The sequence below is a fragment of the Delphinus delphis genome, chromosome 20 (genome assembly GCF_949987515.2).
Source record: "Delphinus delphis chromosome 20, mDelDel1.2, whole genome shotgun sequence".
Lineage (NCBI taxonomy): Eukaryota > Metazoa > Chordata > Mammalia > Artiodactyla > Delphinidae > Delphinus > Delphinus delphis.
Genome location: NC_082702.1, coordinates 6,469,337 through 6,492,678, shown reverse-complemented (window position 1 = coordinate 6,492,678; position 23,342 = coordinate 6,469,337). Strand labels below are relative to the sequence as shown.

At 56.2% G+C, this 23,342-nt stretch overlaps 1 protein-coding gene, 1 long non-coding RNA gene, 4 other non-coding genes and 1 pseudogene across 6 annotated transcripts; 1 reads left to right on the top strand and 6 right to left on the bottom strand.

The window, feature by feature from the left end:
* Positions 1-3,385: 3,385 nt before the first annotated feature.
* On the bottom strand, positions 3,386-12,537 carry LOC132416459 (uncharacterized). The gene is made up of 4 exons (XR_009517597.1): positions 12,299-12,537; positions 10,125-10,187; positions 4,997-5,094; positions 3,386-4,389 (listed from the first exon to the last, which is right to left on the bottom strand). It is a non-coding gene; the product is annotated as an uncharacterized lncRNA (long non-coding RNA).
* On the top strand, positions 10,381-15,059 carry ACP4 (acid phosphatase 4). The gene is made up of 11 exons (XM_059999770.1): positions 10,381-10,482; positions 10,555-10,659; positions 10,733-10,819; positions 11,975-12,121; positions 12,426-12,524; positions 12,713-12,808; positions 13,496-13,628; positions 13,717-13,799; positions 14,245-14,369; positions 14,604-14,782; positions 14,859-15,059. Exons 1-11 carry the CDS (start codon positions 10,381-10,383, stop codon positions 14,972-14,974), a joined length of 1,272 nt encoding a protein of 423 aa, XP_059855753.1. The 3' UTR covers positions 14,975-15,059.
* Positions 15,060-16,613: 1,554 nt separating this feature from the next.
* On the bottom strand, positions 16,614-23,007 carry LOC132416419 (Friend virus susceptibility protein 1-like; annotated as a pseudogene).
* Positions 18,247-18,338, bottom strand: LOC132417357 (small nucleolar RNA SNORD88). Its single transcript, XR_009517799.1, has one exon. It is a non-coding gene; the product is annotated as a small nucleolar RNA SNORD88 (small nucleolar RNA).
* Positions 18,727-18,815, bottom strand: LOC132417359 (small nucleolar RNA SNORD88). Its single transcript, XR_009517801.1, has one exon. It is a non-coding gene; the product is annotated as a small nucleolar RNA SNORD88 (small nucleolar RNA).
* Positions 19,704-19,799, bottom strand: LOC132417358 (small nucleolar RNA SNORD88). Its single transcript, XR_009517800.1, has one exon. It is a non-coding gene; the product is annotated as a small nucleolar RNA SNORD88 (small nucleolar RNA).
* LOC132417356 (small nucleolar RNA SNORD88) lies at positions 21,158-21,248 on the bottom strand. Its single transcript, XR_009517798.1, has one exon. It is a non-coding gene; the product is annotated as a small nucleolar RNA SNORD88 (small nucleolar RNA).
* Positions 23,008-23,342: the final 335 nt, after the last annotated feature.

Genomic DNA, 23,342 nt, shown 5'->3' with positions numbered 1-23,342 from the left:
GTCAGAGAAGGGTTTCTGGGGAGGGTGGCACTCAGTCGGGTTCTGAAGCTTGAGTAGGAGTTTGTTGGCTGGAACAATAGGGTCAAGTCCAGAATGAGGAAATGGCAAGGACAAAGGCTGGGTGTGTGCATGTGTGCATGAAACCATGTGGCTTGTTCTAGGAACTCCAGAGCAGAAGGAAGGGAAGTGGTGAGCTAGGCAACTGGTGATGTGGGTGGAGCCCCAAAAGCTAGGACTGCAAATGCCAGGCTGAGGAGCTCAGACCTCATCCTGGGGGCGATGGGAAGACAGCGCCCAAGCAAACAAGCTGATCCTTCGGTTCACAGATGGGGAAACTGAGGCCCATGCTCAGACCCTGTGTGGTGGCCCCTCTGATTTCCAGCTCTCTGATTTCTAGCCACTTGTGAGCCTCCCCATCCTGGGTCCTCCAGCTCCTGCTCAGACACCCTGGAAGACGCCTGCCTCCCACCTGCTGGTGGGCTCAGGATAACGAGGAAACAGAGTGGGGAAACTGAGGCCCACAAACAGATCAGGACCCCCGAGTTAACATCCCGGCCTCTGAGGTCACAGATACAGGTGCAAATCCAGGCTTGGTCTCTCTTTTGTCTGCTTTGATTTTGAGCAAGTGAATCTCCTCCTCTGAGCCTCAGTTTCCCCATCTGAAAAGTGGAGCTGTGAGAGTAGCCACCTCGGGACTTCCCTGGCGGTCCAGTGGTTAAGACTCCACGCTCCCGATGCAGGGGGCATGGGTTCGATCCCCGGTCGGGGAACTAAGATCCTGCATGCCGCAAAGCACGGCCAAAAAATAATAATAATAAATAATAATAATAATTAAAAAAAATAAGAGTAGTCACTTCGTGGGGCTTGGCACAGCCAGGATCCTGCAGTCCTTGAAAGATACGGGCTTCCTGAGAGGTTGGAGAATACCAGGGGTGAAGTGCACAAGGCTGGAGCAAGCCTCTAGTTCTGGGAGTGGTTTGATGCGATGATGCATTAAGGACAGGAAAAGGGGTGCAGAGGAGGGGGGCTCAGACCTCCCAGGGTCTCCACTCTAGGCTGAGGGGCCGGGACTTTGGCCAGGGGTACTGGGGAGCCATGGGAGGCCTGTGAGCAGGGGAGGGGTAGGTCTGCTCTGCACTGGATGGGATAACTGGAGGCAGGGAGGGCTGGGAGGAGGCTGGGCTGAGGGTCCAGCCAGGTGAGGTGAAGGCCTGCACGGGGCCAGGGCGACGGGGACGGGGCAGAGAGGATCAGAGCGAGACTGTGAGAGGTGAGGGGAAGCAAGGGAGAGAGGACAGCGCCCCGGGTCTGGGTGGACGGGGGGGCCGTCCCTGAGATGGAGGACACGGGGAAGTTGGTGGGGGGCGGGGTGTGGGACTTGCTAACGTGGAGGCCTGTGGGTCCCAAGAGCATCATCAAGCCCTTGGAGGACCCTCTGGAGACTTGGCAGCCGCCACCCGCTGGAGCCCTGTGCCCACCGGGGACGACCCTCTTCCTCCTCTACTCCCTGGCCGCCCTCATCTCCTACCTCCTGGTGATCCAAGGGGCAGGGCCCCCCTGCCTCCCCCTTTGTCCGCAGACTGGTTTGGCCACCAGGCCATGGCCGATGCCGCCTTCACTGTTCTCCTGCCCCTGCCCCTCACCTGGACGCTCCCCGGCTGGCCCCTGGGTGGCATCTTCTACCACCTGGACCCCGGCCTCGTCTTCCTGACATTCTACGCCAGTGGCGGCCCGCTGACCCGTGCGGCCGCCGACCGCTGCACCTCTGCGCTCCAGCCCACCTGGGCACAGAACCATCGCACAGCCTGGAGGGCAGTTTTCTGGGCCGGGGGTTTTGGGCTCCTTCTTCTGGTCCTGGGCACATCAGCCCTGTGAACCCTGAGGGGCCAGGTGAACCGGGCCGACGCTTTTAACAAGACGCCTGCTGGGGAGCCTGCCCAGCCATCTTCATCCTCCAGCCCTGCACTGAGTCAGCGGGCGTTCAGCTTTGGGGTGCACTGGCGGTGCTGAGTGCCTTCCACAGCCTCCTGAAGGCCAGGCTGCAGCTGGCGAGGCTCACAGGGCGGCCCCGGCTGCTGGGGGTGCCACAGCCACGGGGGCCGTGCTGTTTCTCTGCTGGTTTCCCTTCCCCCTGCTGCTTCTGTTGATGCTGGTGGGGATGTGAGAGGACCAGGCGTTCAGGCAGCTCCTGTGCTGGGCGGGTCCTCTGGTGCCGCCAAGTGGGGTAGTCTGAGGGGGGACGGGTGGGGTCTGGCACTGGGGAGGGAGGCCCAGGTGTCCTGCGGGGACCGGGAGGGAAATTCCTGGGGGGCGGGGTTGGGGACATTTAGGGAGAGTGTAGGGGGGGGGTCTCCCACCTTATCAAACTCCAGAGAATGTGAGATGCTGAGAGAGACTGAAATTTAGAGACGGGGACAGGGACCCGGGGTGGGGCGCAGGGGCCCAGAGAATGGGGAAAAAGGATGCAAAGAGAAAGCAGGCCAAGTGAAGGAAGAGATGCAGAGAGGGAGAAACGGGCACCGACGCAGACGTGACAGCATCACACAGACGCGGTGGCAGACGGAGGCCAAGGCAGGGAAGGGACGCGAGAGACAGGTCAGGCTGCCGGGAGGGACCAAGTGGGAGACAAGACAGGAAAAGATACAGAGACAAAGACCCAGGAGGAGGTGGAAAGGAACTAGACTGACTGAAGGAGAGGAGAATGAGTGGGGAGAGAGACAGATGGACAGGGAGAGACAGACAGACATACAGACAGACATGGGCCTGGATCTAAAGACACGATTATAGACATGGGCTAGGAACCTGCAGCCAACCGTCCTGGTTATGCCAGGACTTAGCAATACAATATCTGGGCTATGGGGCTTTCGGAGCTAAAACCAGGAAAGTCTCATGCACGCTGGGATGCCGTGGTCCCTGCAGGTGGAACCGAGTAACACAGGACAGTACTTGGCCACCGGATGTTCTGGGTCTCCAGGACACTGGCTATCATTCGTCTTGTCTTGCTGCCTTTTGAAATACGCACGTGCCTCCTAACCATGCCCCCGCCCCTGGAAAAGGATGTTGTTGGTCATCTTTGGTTTTCAAACTCCCAAATGTTTCCCAACTAAAGGTTAATTTTTGCTCCTCGTTCTGAGTCGTTTGATGTATCCGTGGCGCTACCTCAGACATGCACTAAGCTCCAAGGGGGAAAATCTATCTCTTCGGTCTTTGGAAAATGCATTATAGCAGATGCCTCTTGACCCTGTCTGCACATCAGGATCTCCGGAGGAGCTTTTAAACTCCAAATCAGTGCCCAGGGCCCATCCCCAGGTGTTGTGGTTTAAGTGGCCTAGGGTAGAGCTGGGCTCTGGGAGTTTCCAAAGCTTGCCAGGAAGTCCCACGGGCAGCGGGCTGAGCCCCACCCATCTCCAAGTGCCTGTGGCTGTGCAAATGCAACCTTGGTAGCTCCCAGGGGGTTGAGAAACCCAGCACTCAAGGGCTGAAAACCCTGGAGGTGGGAGTGGGGAGGAGGGACGCAAAGATCGATTTCTTTGTCAATATTTGTTTGTTTTCCAAACGTTGATAGCCAAGACCCAAGCTGGGGGTCCAGCAGAAGTCAGATTTATTCTGTGCACCCCCTGCCTTAGGCTCCCAGTCACAGCCAAGAAGGGTGGGGAGGAAGTGGCGGGGAGGCGAAGAGAGGGAGGCTGACTCTGATTGGGAGAGGTTTTTAGGAAGCCTTCCAGGTGGAGCTGACACACAATAGAGGAGGGAAAGGGCACTCCGGGCAGGGAGTACAGCATGTGCAAAGACCCCGGGGTGCGGCTTTTTTTTCTTTAAACCATCTGTGAGCTACATACGTTAAGATATACTACAGAGGGGGCGTAAGAGGTGGGTGCGATTAAAAAAAGAAAAAGACGGGAGGGCGTCAGGTCAAACACAGCTTCCAGGACTTCTCTGGTGGCACAGTTGTTAAGAATCCGCCTGCCAGTGCAGGGGACATGGGTTCGAGCCCCGGTCCGGGAAGATCCCACATGCTGCGGAGCAACTAAGCCTGTGTGCCACAATTACTGAGCCTGCGCTCTAGAGCCCGGGAGCCACAGCTACTGAGCCCACGTGCCACAACTACTGAAGCCCGCGCGCCTGGAGCCCGTGCTCTGCAACAAGAGAAGCCACCGCAGTAAGAAGCCCGTGCACCACAATGAAGAGGAACCCCCCGCTTCCAGCAACTAGAGAAAGCCCACAGCCCACGTGCAGCAAAGAAGACACATCGCAGCCAAAAACAAACAAACAAACCCCAAAACACAGCTTCCTATGCCAGGCTGAGGGGCTGGGACTCTTGTCCCAGGGGTGCCGGGGAGCCAAGGGAAGGATAGGTCACCTCTGCTTGTAGAATGACCCCTGTGAAGACTGAAGGAGAGAGATAGGGGGCGCGGCTCAGGTCTCGGAATTCTTGTTTTGCGGAAATCGACTTCCCTGCTAGAGCGGGGCTGACCAACTTCTGGCTGGGAACATAGTACAACACCGCCCCTGTGTGGTTATTCTTAGCATTGTAACCAAGGTCTCCTATAAGTAAGACTGTCTTCTAAATCAGGACGCTTAGAAGAGTTAAAGAGGACACTATTACAAATTAAAATTACAGTGAAACTATAAATTCGTTTCTAATTGGAATTTTCTAGGCCTTTCCCAGGAAACCCAGGATGTTCAGTCACCCTACTCAGAAGCTGCCTTTTCAGATCTTGAGGTGAAATGAAATTGTTTGTCTGATGAGAAAAATGGATGAAACTTGACCAAAGGCTGGGGTGTCACCCATGGCATTCCACCTACTGGGGATGGAGACAGGGAGTGGGAAGGAGGCGGCTAGTGAGGGAGCTGGTAACTGACTGTATATCTGGAGGTCTGGACACTTTTATAAGTAAGGGGCATTTACAGTAGGTATTGAAGGCTGAATAGGAGTTTGCTAAGAAAAGAGAAAGATGTGTTGATACAATATAGCAATGAAGACATCACTACAGACCTTTGCAACTTGCAAATTCCATTCGCATCTTTGATCTCAGGCTGTCCTTGCCACGGCCTTCTGGGGCCCACTGGTCCAAGATTTTCACCTTTGTCTGACTGAGAAGAAAACCAAGACTCAGAGAGAAGGAATAAATCTGAAGTACACAGCAGTTTGTGTTGGTACCAGGTGGTGAGTCATCCCTGCTTCTTCTCCTATCTGTGTTTTTGCACTCAAAGTTGGAATGTCCTTCCCCCTCTCTAAACGCTCCTGACAGACTACTCCCCCCTCAAAACACAGCTCAGTCTCTGGGCACCTAGCCTCAAACCTGATAGTCTATCCCCCTAGTCTTCACCTTCCCCAGACCCAGGAGTGCGGGCCTCCTGTCTCTGACCCAGAAGCCTGGCCCTCAGACAGAGGTGGCCCGAGGCTGTGTGCCTGCCGGGGTGGTGGGATAGAGCAGGGTGTACTGATTCAGTCACATTTATTTGGTCTCAGAGGCCACAGTCACGGTCAGGGCAGAGGCAGGGCTCTTGGATTAGGGGTCCTGTGTCTTCTCATTGCTGAGCCTAAGAGAGGAAAAGAGACAGAGAGATACACGGAAACGTGGGACAGGAAGAGAGGCCCGAGATCTAGCCTGCTACCCCCGCCCTCTTCCCGCTCACCTTGTTGAAGAAGTAGATGGAGGTGAGGATGGTGAATACGGCTATGGCCAGGGTCGCATTCTGGGTGGAGGGGTCAGAGGTCAGGACCCATCCCTTCCCTTCCCTCTCCCCACCACTACCCCGGGCCTCCCTCCCCCTGCCGGACCCCTCCTCACTTCCTGAAAATTCATGGCCAGAGGTCTCAGCCGCAGGGTTGCTTGGCCTCTCTCTCCCTTTCCCGGGCCTGTAAGCCAGAGAGGGAGGTGGGCCAGCAGAGCCTGACAGAGGGTCATCTGGGAGACCAGAATGGTGGCCACGGTGACAAGAGAAGGGCATTCTGGGTAAGGGGACCTTGTGGCAGAGGCTTGGGGGAGAGGGGCATTTGGGTACAGAATGTCACATGGAGTATGTGAACTTGGAAGGGGGACATCTGAGATGGGAGAGTCCAGACCTGCAACCCTGGGCGCCAGAAATATCTTGGAGAAAAAAAAAACAAAATGAAAAAAGAAGAAAAAAAAAAGAAGTATCTTGGAACAGGAAGAGACTGGAAGCCAGAGAGCAGATGAGGCGGCCCAGGCAAAGTTTCCTCCAATGGTATCTGTCAGTTGCAAGATTTAGAGACACAGCAGGGGGAGGACCGAGCCTCCCAGAGCCTGGTCACCAGTTTGGGGGCGGAAGCAGCAGTTATAATGGTAGGACTCGTGGCAGAGGCAGCAGCCTTCCCATCTCTGGGCCACGGGGACAGTGATGTGCCCGGGACTCCCGTGGCCCTCTGGCGGTCCTTGGCTTTTACTCTGCCAGCCCTCCCGAGAGTCTGTAGACCTAAATCTCTTTGGGTCCACCACACCTTTAGAACTAACTTTGGGGTCACCAGAAACACAGAGGACACCAGTGCAGTCAGCCCTCATTATCCGCGATTCCACCTCTGCCCCGAGTGGCTACAGGTTTGAGTCTGAGGACACGCACGTTCCTTTGTTGATCAAGGGGACAATCCTCTGCTCTCTTGTTTCAGCTCAAACAGAGAGCTGCCCAGAGGCCAGAGACAGGAGGGGGCAGTGCTGGGGAGGAGCTCCTGCTCTGGGGCCAGACGGATGGGTTTGGATCCCAGCTCTGGCACCTGTGAGTGGGGTGGCCTGGGGCAAATTTTCTAGTTTGTAAAAAACAAAAAGAAAAAAAAAAAAGGATCTACCAGGATGAGTAGTGTTTTGGATTTAAGATTATAATCTACGTGACACACACACACATTTTCCCTAGAAGCAATGATTCAGTATTTGCTAATCCCGTGTTCCCGGTGACTTTATGCAACATAAATGCTGGAAATGACATGAATCAGCTGTGAAATGATACCTGAGCGCACCAGCCAGAAAACTCCAGAAGGCAAGACACTGAGCAGGGCAACTGGCATGGTCTCTCCAAGTCCGTGTCCCCAAAAAACCAAGGCAAATGGACTTGCTCTATTTAAACAAATCCATAAGAGACATAAGACCAGATTCGATGGGTGATCCTGAACTGGATTCTGGTCTAGATAACTCAGCTGTAAAGGATATTGGGGGAGATATTGGGGACCTCTGAAAGGAGAGTGGGTATTAGATGAGATGAAAGTGTTATTGACATGGAAAGGAGGAGATTGTTCCAAAATTGCATGTGCGATATGATCTCATTTTGGTAAAAAGTACGTATATTTTTTAAACGTGGGGATTTCCCTGGCGGTCCAGTGGTTAAGACTCTGCGCTTCCACTGCAGGGTGCACGGGTTCGATCCCTCGTTGAGGAACTAAGATCCCAGGTGCCACGTGGTGCGGCAGGAAAAAAAAAAAAGAACGTGTGTGTCGAAAAATCTGGAAGGATGCGCTGTCTCAGTGTTGCAGCAGAAAGCGGCAGGCGCAGCTCAAAAAGGTTTAACTGGAAGGAGTTTAATACAGGGTCCACGTTCAGAGTTGGCAAGACAGCGCACCACTGGGCTTAGGAAACTTGGGGAGCTGCTGCCACCCAGTTGGGTCTGGATTGAGTCCCACCAAAGATCAAGTCCTCACCCCCGGTACCTGTGAATGTGACTTCATTTGGAAATAGGGTTTTTGCAGATGTGAATCAAGTTAAGATCAGGTCATAACTGGTGTCCTTATAAGAAGAGGAGAGACCCAGAGACAGACACACACACAGGCCACATGAGGAGAGTCTGGAGTGACGCTTCTATAAGCCAGGGATTGTCAACGACACCGGAAACTGGGGAGAAGCAGGGAGCAGATCCTTCTTCACAGCTCTCAGAAGGGACCGACCCTGCTGGAACCTTGATTTCGGACTTCTGGCCTCCAGAACTGGGAGACGATACACTTCTGACGTCTAAACCAGCCAGTTTGTTACAGCAGCTCTAGCAAACCAATACACACCTCTAGGCATCAAGGGGTGAGACCCATGTCATCAGAACCTCAAGGGACAGGGGGTTCCCCGAAGGAAGCTATACTGCGCCAGTACCTCTCATCCTAGGAGTTCCTGCTCCCCTCCCTGGCTGGCCCCAAGGGGGATCCAGAGGGCACGGGGGCCAGGATGGAGATGAAGACAGAGGCTTCCTCAAGGGCACAGAGCTGGACAGAGAATGGTGGAAAGTGGATCAGAGGAGTGGGGTGGGCCACCCCTGTATTTACGTGTGTGGCGGGCTGAGTAATAGACCCAAACTGGCCACACCCCAACCCCCAAAACCTGTGAGTATTTCCCTCACCTGGCTTAAGGGACTTTGCAGAGGTGATTACATTAAGGATCTTGAGACGGGACTTGTCTTGGTCTGTTTGAGCTACTATAATAGAACACCATAGACGGGGTGGCTAACAAATAACACAACTATATTTCTCACAGCTCTGGAGGCTGGAAGTCCAAGATCAAGGTGCTGGCAGATTTGGTGTCTGGTAAGAGCCTGCTTTCTTGTTCATAGATGGCCAATTACTCGATGTGTCCTCATGTGGTGGAAGAGACCAGGGAGCTCTCTGGGGTCTCTTTTAAAAGGGCACTAATCCCATTCATGAGGGCTCCACCCTCATGACCTAATCACCCCAAAGGCCCCACCTCCTCATACCATCACCTTGGAGGTTCGGGTTAAAACATATGAATTTCGGGGTGGGGGACTCAGGAAGTGGGCTGACAAGACATCTTTATTTAAAGTACATTACCATGGGGACTTCCTTGGTGGTCCAGTGGTTAAGACTCTATGCTTCTAATGCAGGGGGTGTGGGTTTGATCCCTGGTCAGGGAACTAAGATCCCATGTGCCATGCAGCCAAAAATAAAATAAAATAAAGAACACTGCCATGGAGCCAGCCTCCAGCATAGCCCCCAGTGAGTCTCACCTCCTGGAGTTCATATCCCATGTAGTCTCCTCCCTCATGGAATAGGGTCAACCTGTGTAAATAGTGGAATATGGTGGAAATGGCAGAGGGTGACTTCTGAGGCTGGGCTATAAAAGACACTGCTATGCCTTGGGTTAGTCACTCTGGGGGAAGCTGGTGGCCATGCTGTGAAGATGCTCAAGCAGCCCTATGGGAGGCCCGTGTGGTGAGGGGGCTGAGGCCTCCTGCCAACAGCCACATCAGTAAGCTTGGAAGTGGCTCTTCCAGTGCCAGTCGAGTTTTCACGTGACTGCAGCCCTGGTGGATATTTGACTACAATCTCATGAGAGACCCTGAGCCAGAATCACCCAGCTAAGCCACCCCCAAATTCCTGGCCCACAAAAGCTGTGAGAGATAATAAATGGCTACTGTCCTAACCCATTAAGTTTTTTGGGTTTTTTTTTGCGGTACGCGGGCCTCTCACTGTTGTGGCCTCTCCCGTTGCGGAGCACAGGCTCCGAACGCGCAGGCTCAGCGGCCATGGCCCACAGGCCCAGCTGCTCCGCGGCATGTGGGATCTTCCCAGACCGGGACACGACCCCATGTCCCCTGCATCGGCAGGCGGACTCTCAACCACTGCGCCACCAGGGAAGCCCCCATTAAGTTTTAGAGTGATTTGTTACGCAGCAGTACATAACCAACACTATTTAGTACTTACCCTGAGAAATGCTGTTCTAAGCGCTGAATATATTTGAACTCATTAATCCTGAAAGCAACTCTCCAAGGAACAGACTATGCTTGTCCCCGTTGTATGAATGAGGAAACAGAGAGATGCAGTAACTTGCCCAAAGTCACACAGCTTATACATGGCAAAGCTGGGGTTTGAACCCAGCCTGTCCAAACTCCAGGGTGTACATGTTCAACCTCTGGGCCATGCTGGCTTTGGCCAGCTGTGGGTGGCACTGGAAGAAGTCACCAAGAAGTCCAAGAGAGCCTCAAAGAGCCCCAACATTTAAGGGGTGAGAAAAAGAACAGACGTGCCTGGTGGAGTGGGGAAGGAGGGGAGGGCAGAGTCTAGAATGTGGGGCGGGGCGGGGTTCTCCCTCCATCTGTGCCCACTTTAAGGGCTCCTAGGTTCAAATCCCAACTTTGCCACTTACTAGCTGTGTTCCCTCAGGCAGATTACTTACCCTTGCTGTGCCTTGGTTTCCCCGTCTGCACCATGGAGATGGTGATAATCAGATCAACACTTCCTGGGGTTGTGGTGAAGATTAAATGGGTCAGTCCACGGTGAATCCAAGGCTGACAAAGGCCCTGGGGGATCGGGCTCTGCGGGGAGGCGTGCTGGGACCTGCTCTTCGGGGGGGCGTTGCTGAGGCGGGGGTAATGAGCAGGTGGGGCTGCGGCACAGACAGTGGGCTGAGCTCAGCGTCTGGCTGTGTGGAAATGGCCGGGCCAGGGTTTCGGGGCCACCCTGCTGGACTTCTCCTGCTGCTGCTGCTGCTACCCCAGGCCCTGACAGAGGGACCCCTGGTCTTTGTGGCTGTGGTGAGGTGCCCCACCCCCGCTGCCCGGCCCCTCATGTCCCCCAGGCCAGCCCTGACCTGGTCCCCTCCCCAGGTGTTCCGTCATGGCGACCGGGCCCCGCTGGCCTCCTATCCCACTGACCCGCACAAGGAGGCTGTATCTACCCTGTGGCCACGTGGCCTGGGCCAGCTGACTGGGGTGAGAAGCTGGGGATGGGAGCAAGGGGTGGGGCAGTGTGGAGAGGGGTCCGCTGAGCCTGCTCTGTCCCCAGGAAGGGGTCCGCCAGCAGCTGGAGCTGGGCCGCTTCCTGAGGAGTCGCTACGAGGATTTTCTGAGCCCCGAGTACCGGCGGGAGGAGGTACTGCCTTACTGACCTCCATCTTACCTCCTGACCTTCCACCTCTGACTTCCACTGACTCTAGTGTTTCCCTTGGCCTCCACCTCTGGCCTTTGACCCCCATCAACCTGACCTGCACCTTATGTCTGATCTCTGACCCCTGAACCATCGACTAAACCACGTTGACCTCTGACTCTATCTCAACCTGAGTCACATCTTGACCTCTGACCTCCATCATCTCTGACTTTATTTTCTGTCCTCCACCTCTGTGTTCTGACTCCCCCTGACTCCAACCAGACCCTCTGACCTCTGACTCCAAAACTTGATTGATTCTGTCTTTGACCCTCATTGATTCTACTTGCCCTTCTGACTCCAAACTTTGACTTCTACCCTTCCTCAAATCTGACTTTCCTATACCTTCCTCTGTCTCCTGACAGATCCCCAGTTAGGATCATTCCTCCTGACCCCTGACCTCTGATCCCTGATACACATGTACTGAACTCTGACCCCATGACCTCCAATCTGCCCTCCTCATCTTGACTTCTAACTTCCAGCCTCCAGCGATTCTTATATTCCTTTACTTTTTAAAAATTTATTTATTTAATTTATTTACTTTTGGCTATGTTGGGTCTTTGTTGCTGCACGCGGGCTTTCTCTAGTTGCGGTGAGCACGGGCTTCTCACTGCGGTGGCTTCTCTTGTTGTGGAGCACGGGCTCTAGGCGCGGACTTCAGTAGTTGTGCCTCGCAGGCTCAGTAGTTGTGGCTTCTAGGCTCAGTAGTTGTGGCGCACGGGGCTAGTTGCTCCGCGGCATGTGGGATCTTCCCGGACCAGGGCTTGAACCCATGTCCCCTGCTTTGGCAGGCGGATTCTTAACCACTGCGCCACCAGGGAAGCCCCTGATATTCCTTTCTGACTTTCATTGACTCAAATGACCCGTTAATCCTCAATGTCCACCCAACTTCTGACCCCCAACCCAACTGCTCCTGACATTGACCTCTGGCCCTTGATCCCAGCTTCCAAAATTGAAGGCCAGCCCCTGAACCCGCCCTGAGTTTTGACCCCCAACACCTGAACTTCGACTCTGAACTTAATCTGAAGCTTTTGGTTTGCTGCTATAGCTGACCTCTGACCCTGACCGTGGTACCCTGGCCTGGCCTCTCCCCACCGCACCCAGGTGTACATTCGCAGCACAGACTTTGACCGGACCCTGGAGAGCGCTCAGGCCAACCTAGCGGGGCTTTTCCCTGAGGCCGCCCCAGGGCGCTCCGAGGCCACCTGGAGGCCGATCCCTGTGCACACGGTGCCCGTCACTGAGGACAAGGTCAGGGGGCTGGACAGGGCCTGGAGGTGGGAGGGATGGAGGGAGACAGGGACCCCAGAGACGGAGAGGGCCAGCGGCTGAGAGAGGAGGCTCGGGGCCTGGATGGGTGGTTCCCGGGAGCCAGAACACCCAGACCTTCCCTGGGGCTGAGCTGTCCTGATGGGGTGAGCCGCCTACCCGACACTGTGCAGCCGGATCTGGGAGAGACGCTGGACCGGAGACAGGGCCCCACAGCCCGACTCCCCCCGCCTGCAGTCGGGCCCCGGTCACGCTGCTGTCCCCGCTGAGCCTCCGTTTTCTCCAGCTGCTGAGGTTCCCTACACGAAGCTGTCCCCGATACCAGGAGCTGCTGAGGGAGGCCACGGAGGCCGCCGAGTACCAGACGGCCCTAGAGGGTTGGACGGTGAGCAGGGCCTGTGTGGTGGGGCAGGATGGGGCGGGGCCGGCGGGGCGGGGCGGGGCTGGCGGGATAGGGCGGGACCTGCGATGCAGGGCGGGGCCAGTGGAGCGGGGCGGGGCCGGCAGGACCTCGTGGGACCCGCCGGGCTCGGAGGTCTGTCAGGCTCACCCAGCCCAGTCCGGTGCATCCAGGACTTCTTGACTCACCTGGAGAACTTCACGGGGCTGTCGCTGGTCGGGGAGCCGCTCCGCAGGGCGTGGAAAGTTCTGGACACTCTTATTTGCCAGGTGGGTCCCTGCCTCACCCACCCAGCCAAGTCGTTTATGGCACCTGGGTTCAAATCCCAGCTTTGCCGCTCACTACCTGTGTTCCCGCAGGCAAGTCACTTAAGTGCCTCAGTTTCCCCATCTACACAGTGGGGATGGCGACACACGTATCAACACCCCCTGGGTTGCTGTTTAGATCAAAACGGGTTAATTCACGTGATGCCTTAGAACAGCGCCTGGCACACAGCGAGGCCTTTCAATCTGTATGCTTGCAACTCCAATCCCCCAGTTCCATAAGCGGAAAAGCGCCGGTAACTACGGCTTCGGCGGCAGGAGCTGACCTGAAGCTGCATGACGCTGGTAGTCTTTTCTTACCCCACTTTACGGGAATGTATGTCTAAGGGGGCTGCCCCAGACCCCACTGGATGTGTTATGAGGTATAAGGTATCCTCACCACTGTACCTTTCTAAAATTCCAAACGTCTGATTCTAGAACAGCTCTGGACCCAAGGATTTTGGAGAAGGCCTTCTGGAATGATGGTCATTCCTATGCTTAATTAATAATCGCTATCGCCCACCCCACCAGACCTAGCCCATGAGGGTCGGGAGAGAGGATTGCAGCTGATGGGGGCAACACAGGAGGGCCTAAGGGGGGCACGAAGAGCTAAGGACGTTGCGGTCACTTTGTCCCCTCCCTCTCTCTCCCCAGCAAGCCCACGGTCTCCCCCTCCCATCCTGGGCCTCCCCGGATGTCCTGCAGACACTAGCTCAGATCTCGGCTTTGGATATTGGGGCACACGTGGGCCCACCCGGGGCAGCAGAGAAGGCCCAGCTGTCTGGGGGTGAGGTGTGGAGCTGGGAGGCTGGGAGGCTGGGAGGCTGAGGCGCCTTCCTCTGGGAAGTTCTTAGCACTCTGTCTCGCCCTGTCAGGAATCCTGCTGGATGCCATCCTTGCCAATTTCTCTCGGGTGCAGCACTTAGGGCTGCCCCTCAAGATGGTCATGTATTCGGCTGTGAGTCTTTGGGAAGGGAGGCAGTGCCACGTGGGCACAGGGATGGGAGGGGCACAGGGATGGGAGGGGCACAGGGATGGGAGGGGCACAGGGATGGAACCTCAGTCTGATGCCTTGAGTAACTCTTATCTCCAAACCATATTCTTGGACCATATCACTAGAGGCATGGAATCTGGAAGGAGGGAGGTGATGGTGTTATGGGAAAGAATTCAGTTTTTCTTCAAGGACTGGCTTTTTAACTGAGCTGTCATCATACTTCGTGTCTAGTTAACCAATCTTTATTACGTGACCACCTGTAACTGGTGGGGCTGCCTCCAGGGTGAGCAGGTTTGGGGGGACTGGTTCTAAGGGGTCTGAGGGACATCTGGGAGGCAGAGGGATGCACAAGCTCAGGAGAGAGGAGACATCTGGAGGAGCCCCGAGTCAGCCCTGGATCCGCCTGCAGCACGACAGCACTCTCCTGGCTCTCCAGGCGGCCCTGGGCCTCTATAATGGGCACACACCGCCTTACGCCGCCTGCCTCGGCTTTGAGTTCCGGAGGCGCCTTGGGGACCCGGATGACGACGCAGGGTGAGGAGGGGGTGGTACCCGGGAATGGGCAGGCCAGAACTCTCAGGAGGAGCGATGCGGTGCCAGGTAGAGGGCATGGCCCAGGCACAGGCTCCGAGGGGAATTTACTGGGGACGGAATCGGGAAGGAGTCAGGAGCCCAGTTCTCCACCCAGCTGCTCTCCTCCAGATATCAGGTCAGCAGTAGGGAAGGCAGGGAGGGGCCTGGGTACCACCACCTCCTCTCTCCCTCCAGGAATGTCACCATCTCCCTCTTCTACCGCAACGACTCTGCTGGCTTACCCTTGACCCTCAGCCTCCCCGGGTGCCCGGCGGCCTGCCCCTTAGGCCGCTTCCGCCAGCTGACGGCCCCCGCCCGGCCTCCGGCTCACGGGGTCCCCTGCCATGGCTTCTACGAGCCCGCCGCCCCCGCAGGTGACCGCCCCCGGTGCTGGGGTGGGAGGGGGCGGCTCAGTCTGGAGACTTACCCCCGCCCCCGTTCTCCCCGCAGCCACCGCGGTGCCTCTGCTCGCTGGTGCCGTGGCTGTGCTGGCAGCCCTCAGCACGGGGCTGGGCCTGCTGGCCTGCAGAGCCGGCTGCCTGCGGGCCTGGGGGCGCCCCGTGTGAGCCACGGAACCGGCACCGTTTCCCCCGCAGCTGACACTGGATCCCAACACAGCTGCTCACCCGCTGCTCTGGCTTCTGTGACTTACTGTGCGCGCCGGGGGACACAGGGAGGGCTCCCAGGCCAAGTCACAAGCTGTCCTGTGTGTGTGTGGGCTCAAGCGCGCATGCGTGTGCGCACACACGTGTGGATGTCTGTTCACGCGTACGCTCCTGCACGGATCTGCGTATACACGTATTCGACGTACACGCACATGCTTACGTGCTCCTTTGCACGTGTGGGTGATACGTGCGCCAGTGTTTATGTGCAGGTTTCTATACACGCCTAGGAACGCGTGGTGTACGTGCGGGAACCTCTATTTGTAGGTGCAGCACACATGATGTGTGCGAGCCTGCAGGGTGACCTCCTCCCCACCACGGGTCATGCACTGTCAGGGTCCAGCTCACTCAGCCTGGTTTTGGTGCCCGCCTGGTAGTGGGAGAGCTACGGTCAGGGTTCAGAGCCTGGCCGCACAGCCAGCCTGCTGGGACCAACCTGGAGGCTGACTCTGGGCTAAGCATTCATCTCTGCACCGCCATCTCCTCTGGCACACACAACTCCTCCATCAGGTTAACTAGCCTCCGGCGAGCCAGTGGCGGGAGGGGGGCGAGAGCATCCCCTCTGGGCTACCTAGCATAGCATTTGCTATACTTACGATTTGGAGGGGGCGGGATCCCGGGATCCCACCCAAGTACTGTCCAGTATGGTTGCCACTGGCTGCCACGTGGCTGTTTGAATTCACATTGTGTAAGTAAATAAAATGTGAAATTCAGGTCCCAGTCGTACTAGCCAGTCCCAGCACTCATTAGCCACACGTGGCAGGTGGCTGCCCTAGCGGGCGGCGCAGGCAGGGAGCTTCCACAGGACAGCCCTGAACGTGAGGAAAGGCAACGCTACCGCACAGCAGGTTCACGTGGTGCTGGTCACAGACCAGGCCGTCCCAGGCCTGTACTTGCGCTGCTGCATTTAGCCCTGCAACCCAGGAGGCGGCTCTGCCCTCTCCACACGCCAAACACCAGGCAGCAGTCTGGGGCACCAATGATCCTGTCTGCATAATCAGGCAAACGTGTCAACACCCCACTAGGCTGTCGGTGGGCAGCCTGGTGTGCAGTGGGTGCTCTGTAACCGCCACTGGGTGCCTGTCAGATGGGGGAGGCTTGGAGGATCAGAGGTGGGGCTGGGCAGCCAGACTCGAGAACCACCCCCAGCTGCCAGAACACCGTGGGCATGGGAGGGATAGGGCAGGGGTCAGCAGCCCCATCCTCACATGTGTGGACAAGCCCGGCTCCACCCACCTCCCTGTGCCACCTGCCCTGGGCCCCAAGGGAGCCTCTTGTCATGAGCACGCGGCCCACCACTGCTCCTGCTGGTACTGGACTGTCACAGGGCCTCAGGGAAGGCCTAGGAATGCCCTCTGCACTTCACTTCTTGGTCCTGCTTGGGGGGCGGGGCTGGAATCGCAGCGGTGCGGCCTCTTGCTTCCAGATGCATGTTAGACCCAAAGGAAGCTCCAGCCGCCCCCGCAGCTGTGAGCCTAGACCCCTCCTCAGCAGACTGCTGGGAGGGCCATGGAGGTGGCGGGGCCTTGCTAGGGCTGCCATGCAACTCCCTCCATCCTCACCCGGGGAGGGTTCTGGCTCCAGCTCCACACCTGGACCCAGTCAGACGCCGCAGCTCACACGCAGTGACGTGCAGGCTACTTAATGGGTGCCTGGTACCGCCTGCCAGGGCTGTCCATCCTCACAGCTGGGATTCTTGGCCCCAGCATCCCTCGCCCAAAGGTACCAGCCACACACACAGCTACAGAAACTGGAAGGGACTGGCCACCCCCTTCGCAGGCAAGCAAAGCGCAAAATTCAAGTTTAAAAGAGAAAGGCATTGCAAAACAAACTTAATAGAAAACCCTTGGCAAAAGAGGAAACGAGCAACCATAAAACCCAAGTGCTGTATGAAGTTAACAGGTAAAAATATTGCATTAAAAAAAGGCTTAAGAGAAAGGGTACAAGCTTCAAGGTGCTTTCATGGCGTGGGCTGCGGGGTCTCCCGCTTGGCCTGTAGTGCTTCAGAAGCCCATGTGACACAGCGGCGGGGTCCACCCACCATGCCCATCAGGCCAAAGTGTAACAGACTGAAATGTAACACACTGCCTGGCATCCAGCAACAACAGCTATCAGCCAGCTGCCTGTTCTCCACCAGCTCTGGCTGGTGACGCCCACGGGGTGGGCTGGGGGCAAGGACACCCCCCTTTGGGGCTCCTTGAACACCGGCTGGAGCCGACCAAGGCTTTGCGTCTCCCCTACGATGTCCTGCTCCTTGCCTCCTTGCCCCGGGAGGCCTAGTCTTGGCGCACGGGTGGCTCCGCCCACAGGCTTGGTCGGTCCGGCGGGCACGGGGGCTGCTCCTCTCCCGGCCCGAACGCGTCGCGGGTGTGGCTGCGCCTGGCCTCTTGGATGTACAGCTCCAGGGCCTTGGGGGGCTGCCTGTCCACCCGCTCCTTGGGCATGCCGCGGCTCAGCAGCCAGCCCACGAGGTCGTTGCGCGTCGGGTTGGGCCCCAGCATGAGCCTGGCGCGGCCCGGCTGGCTCTGGTGCCAGAGCAGGCCCACGTCGGCGACGGTCTGGATCACCATCACCGCCTCCAGCACCGTCACGCCCTTGACCAGCAGGCCGACCAGCAAGAGCCGAGAGCCGCAGCTCGGAGGGCGCGGCCGCCCACAGGCGCCGCTGCAGGCCCTGCATGAAGGGCACATCCTTGGGCACCAGCCGCTCGGGCTCGGGGAGCGGCGGCGGCGGCTCGCGGTAGATCCAGTCGAGCATGCCCAGCTCTCGCACCAGCTGGATGCCCTCCTCCATGGTGGTCCAGGGTCGGAAGGGCAGCTCGGTGCCCTCCAAGTGCAGGAAGGACTGCCAGCGCTGGCGCCAGGCCAGCAGCGTCTTGCCGTCACCCCGCAGGGCCTTGCAGCAGTAGTTGAAGACGGGCATCGCCGGTCAGGTCGCCCAGCATCACCAACTCCCTGGAATCCAGGGCCAGGCCGCCCTGGTCATACACCCGCAGGATCCAGGTGATCATGAGCTCGTTGGGGTTCTGCCGGAAGCGCCGGGCGATGGCCAGGAGCCTGGTGTACGTGTAGTAGCGGTCGCCCTGCCCCGCCATGGCCACGGGAGCTGCGGGAAGGGCACAGAGGGGCATTGGGCGGGGAAACAGTCACAAGCCCCTAGCCTCTCCCCACAGTGGGGAGCCCCTCAGACCCCCAGGTGTCAAAGGTCCCGGGGGGGCACTGTGTCCTCATGGGAGATCAGAGCCCAGTGCTGCACATCATGGGGGCCCCAAGCGTGGCCCCTTCAGGAGCCCTCATACTGGATGTCTCCCCGCAAGCCCCACCCCAAGCCGCTCCTGTACCAGCTTCCCCTTACACCACCCACTGCGCTCCCATCACGGGGTTACTGTGAAGATTAAAGGAATTTAGTGCTTAGGACTGTGCCTGGTTTAAAGTTTAGTGTTCAGCCTTCGCCTGGACATATACCATTACCATAATCTCTCCACTTTGTGACTGTAAATTTAATATAATTATGGTATTAATAAGAACTTGTTCTCACCGAGGCCTGGTGGAACTGCTGGCCTCCTGGAGGAACTGCCTGCAGACAGGGAGGGGGGAAGAGCAGGCTGGTGGGGTGCAGGGCAACCATGATCGCCATCCATCTGTCCCCAGAGCCAGGGACCCTTCCCACCCCCGGGGGTCAAAGGTCCCGGGGTAGCACCGTGTTGTCACAGAGCAGAGCCCTGCACTGGACATCACAGGGGTCACCAAGCACAGCCCCTTCAGGCACCAACTGAGCACATCTCACTGCAAACCATGCCCCCCCCACCGCGGGCTGGCCTGTTTCTCATCCCCGCCCCTCCCGCAGCCACCTCCTCTAACACGCCCCACCCCCATCTCTGCAGCGGACGCCACAGAGCTCAGGGCAGCACTCGGGGGCGGGGGGCGGCGCAAGGCTGGCGCTCGGTGATCCCGGTGAGCCCCAGCAGTACCAGCTGAGGCATCTCTACAAGCCCAGGAGGGGCTGGGCCCTTGCTGGGGTGGGGGGGCCCACAGCACACACACCAGGGCGCCTACCCCTCAGCCCGATCCGCGCAGACAAATCACGCCCTAAGGTCAAAAGTGGCAGAACCGGGGACCAAACCAACCTCGCTGGTCCTGTATCAACTGCAGGGAAGAAGGGGGGGGTACAGAGAAAGCCCCCATCACCCTGTTGCACCCGAACATGGATGGAGGCTGCAGAAATACGCCCCCTCCCCACCACAAGGAGACGAGTGTGGGCAAACCACCACCTCTACGCGCCTCCATCTCACCTGTGAAGCACGGACAGAACTGCACCCGTTTCAAATGGGGTTACTGTGGCGACTAACTGAGTCTAGTGCTTAGGAATGCGGCCTGGCTCAGACGGAGTGCTCAGCACCTGTCCTTATTATGCTAATGTCACCATACTCTATAAATTGTATTAACAATAAATTTATAATATAGTAAGTTTAATATGATTATTACAGCATTAATAGTAAGGGGAGTCTCTTCTGTTCTTACCGAGGGCTGCTCAACTCCTGGGGGAACCACCTGCAGACAGGAAGGGATGGGGGGATGGAGAGGTTATAGGGTGCAGGGCAACCATGGCCCCCATCCGTCCCTCCCCAGAGACGGGACCCCCCCACTCAGACCCCCGGGTGTCAAAGGTCCCGGGGGGCACTGTGTCCTCAACAGAGATCAGAGCCCAGTGCTGGACATCATGGGGGTCCCAGTGTCCTCAAACCCCACACCCCAACTCCGCTGCCCCCGGACTGGGCAATGCAGAATAGAACATTTCCACCTTGCCAGTTCTGCTGGCCAGCAGTGCCTCAGACATCGACAGATGTTACACATCCCTTAGGGCTTCCCTGTCCTGCTGTCAGCCCTCCCTCTTCTCACCCCCCTTATGTATCGCTGCCCAAGTGACACTCTCTCTACTCCACATTATCCCAGAAATTCCCTCAGCCCACAGCAAACCTTCAGAGCTCTGCAGAGGATGCCTCAGATGAAGAGAACAGCCCCCCAGAAAGATGCTCAGATGGTCTGCATTCTGAGCTAACCCTTCACAGGATGCAGCTCCACGCCCCCTAAGGTACCTCTTGGCGAGAATCTAAACCTCTAAGAACCCCACAGGCTACACTTCCAGTTCTCCACATTATGTATTTAGAAAGTAATCTAAATACAGGTGAAGACATACCTGTATCAGTATCAAGTCATCCTTATTAATGGGAATATAGATTTAGGCCCAGACCTCACTGAACAGAGAAAAAAACCCTCCTAGAGCTGGGAACACTTGTTTCTTTTTGGGTAACACACATACCCATGTCCATTGGATGATTTACTTAGCTCTCTGAAACATCTGTGAAACATTCTCCAATGTGAAACATTTAGGAAACATTCTCCAGATACACCATGTTCTCCGACAACTATTGTATAAATTGAAAGTAACCTTAACAACTCTATCAGTTTACATATACATGATGCATGGGAAGCCGCCTAATCTTTGCTGAAAGGTACACTGTATTTAGTCTACAAACCACCCCCACTGTCCTGCAGTGAGTGATAATGCTTCGAGCCCTTCTGTTTCTTTTCTTCTGCTGAGTTTGAAAATTAGATTTCTGATTAGTCCTTTTCCCTGAAACCCCAAAACATACATTGGGCCCTCCATATCCACGGGGCCCTGGAACCACTCCCCCACGGACACCAAAAAGTGACTATCTTCCTCTTCTACAGCCCATATATTCCCTGTCATATTCAACCCCTACCTTTGATGTGTTGTGCCCACTCTACAGACACAGAAACTGAGGCTCAGGAGACCAAGCACTTGACTAACATCCATAAGCCCAAGAACAGCAGAGCTGGGATTTGCATGATTGCTGGCATATAAAATTAGGTCCCAGAGATATCTGATGTGAAGTCACCCCAAGTGAGGGTGAGATATTTTAGACCTGGGTGGGTCAGGGACTGGGAGCAAGGGTTCTTACCAAGGTGGGTGGGCCCTCAGCTTGAAGACACACCTGTAACACAGGAAGGATCTGGTGAGGGTAGGGGAAGAAACAGTCTGGGGGTCCAAAGAACATCAAAACCAGGGCCCCTCAGACCCCCAGGTGTCAAAGGTCCTGGGGGGCACTGTGTCCTCAGGGGTGATCGGAGCCCAGTGCTAGACATCATGGGAGCTCCAGTCCCTCTGCAACCAGGTCCCAAGGCCACTCACCTTCACGGACAGAGGCCAAGCAAGCCAACAGTGCTTAGAGACTGGAAAACACAAAATCCAACGGACATACAAATGCCCACAGCCTTCCCTGTGGTGACACCAAAATGCCCTCACCTCCCCAGTGTCACTCCCCAGTCCCCACAAGGGACTGTCCTCAAACCCATTACATGGAGAGAACCTGCTAACCCCCTTGCCTAGTTTTGCAGATTTCCAGCATTGGCTATACCTGCTACTGACCCTAAACAATTAAAGCTAAGATGCAAATCCCTTGAAAGAAACTGTTGGGGTAAATGAAGAGAAAAAGAGAAACCTAAAATACAAGCAGTGTAAGCAATGACCAGAGACCCTTAAACACAACCATTTTTGAACAAATCAACCGTGGAAGACATTTTGGAGATGACTTGGGAACTATGGACACAGAGCAGATAGGATATGGCCTCATTAAGGAATTATCTCACTGAGGACGACAAGAGCAGTGTCATTAAGTAGAAAAATGTTACTTTACAGACACAGTGTTAACTTTTTTGGATGAACCAAGAAATTTACTTTCAAAAGATGAAGGACACAAAAGTAAACATGGGGAAATGTTCTGTCAAACATGTCTATTTCCCTGCATGTTTGAGGATTTTAACAATTAAAAGTAAAAAAAAAAAAAAAAAAAAAGGCGCGAAAAAGGAATACATGGGACAATGGAAAAAGGGGGCGCGCTCCAATGATGAATGGATGAATATCGTTCCACTTGTGACATGGCAACAGTTAGGATAAAGTCAACGGTTTTCTAGATAGTTGACTGAAGGGAGAAAGTCAGCTAGAGGATTCTTGCTGGGCTGTGGTGGGGAGAGAAAGTCAGCTAGCTGCTCCTGGGCTGGATCTCCTTGGCAGGGGCGTAGTATTCCTCGGGAGTCAGGGAAACGATGTCCACAAAAGTCCGGTTAGCCCAGAACTAACGTTTAACACAAAACTCTGATGTTCTGAGTGATCACGAAACTGATATTTAAGTGACCGTGTCAGAATGATTCCTGAAAGTGAACAAAGGCCCCATTTTCTTTCTCCTAAAACTACTCCTACCTGGTTCTCAGACACAACCCAGTAATTCACTTAGAGACCCCACTCGCACTTCTTCCTCAGGAACCCTTGAGATTGTCTGTACCTGCCCCATAGTCTCTGTTCTACGTTGCACAAAAACGCCAGCCACATGAAATGGGAATACACAAGAACGATTTCCGAAGGAAAGTACGTGTAGCTAGCACAGGTGTGGAAAACCTCAGAAAGAAAAGCTCAAGGTCACAAGCCACCCCCACCCCGAAATGGACAAAATGGCGGAGCCCTGCGACGTGGGCAACAGAAATGGCGCAGGTGCAGACAAAGGAGGACTAGTTCTGGTGTCCCCAGTTCGCTTCGGCGGGAGTGCTCCTCTCCCACCCCCCGAGAACCCCCAAAGAGCCACCACCCTCTCCGGTCGCCACTGCCCGCCCCGCAGAGAGCACTCAGGCCTGCCTCGGAGCGCGGGTGCTAGGCCCTTACAAAGGCCCTAACCCCGTCCACGCCACAGCGTGGCCGTCCCCGCAGCAGCCCCGGGCACACACGACACGCGCGACCCAGGTCCCAACGCACGCCCTCCCGCAAAAAAACAAAAGGAGCCAAAATGCAAAGAAGTCTCACCCAACCCTCACTTTCTCCACCGCGTGTGCGAGTTGCTGCACCTTCCGCTTTATTGCGCGCGCCGCTCTCACGGCCCGCCCCCCGGCCCCAGGTCGGGCTCCGCCCCGAGGCATCCAGCATATTCACCGGTGTCGGAAACCCCACTTTGGTGCTTGGGGAAGGAAATACTGCCTGTTTCCTCCAGAATACTTCCGAACAGGCGATGATACATTGTCCCTGGAGGCGGAGGAAAAGAGAGCAAGGAAATATTGGGGCCCTTTTTCCTATCATGAGAGTCAGGCAATTCTGTGAACAGCACAAGAGGCGGGCGGTGAAGGGGAAGGACCCCAAGTGTGGGAGGGGCCAGAAGGAATTGCCAGCGCGGCAGTGGCGTGAGCCATGGCTGCAGGGGCGGGGC

Coding starts and splice junctions, on each gene's coding strand:
- ACP4 (XM_059999770.1), top strand. CDS start 10,381: ATGGCCGGGCCAGGGTTTCGGGGCCACCCTGCTGGACTTCTCCTGCTG. Junction 10,820..11,974: donor CCGAGTACCGGCGGGAGGAG/GTACTGCCTTAC, acceptor CACCGCACCCAG/GTGTACATTCGCAGCACAGA. Junction 12,809..13,495: donor TGGACACTCTTATTTGCCAG/GTGGGTCCCTGC, acceptor CTCTCTCCCCAG/CAAGCCCACGGTCTCCCCCT.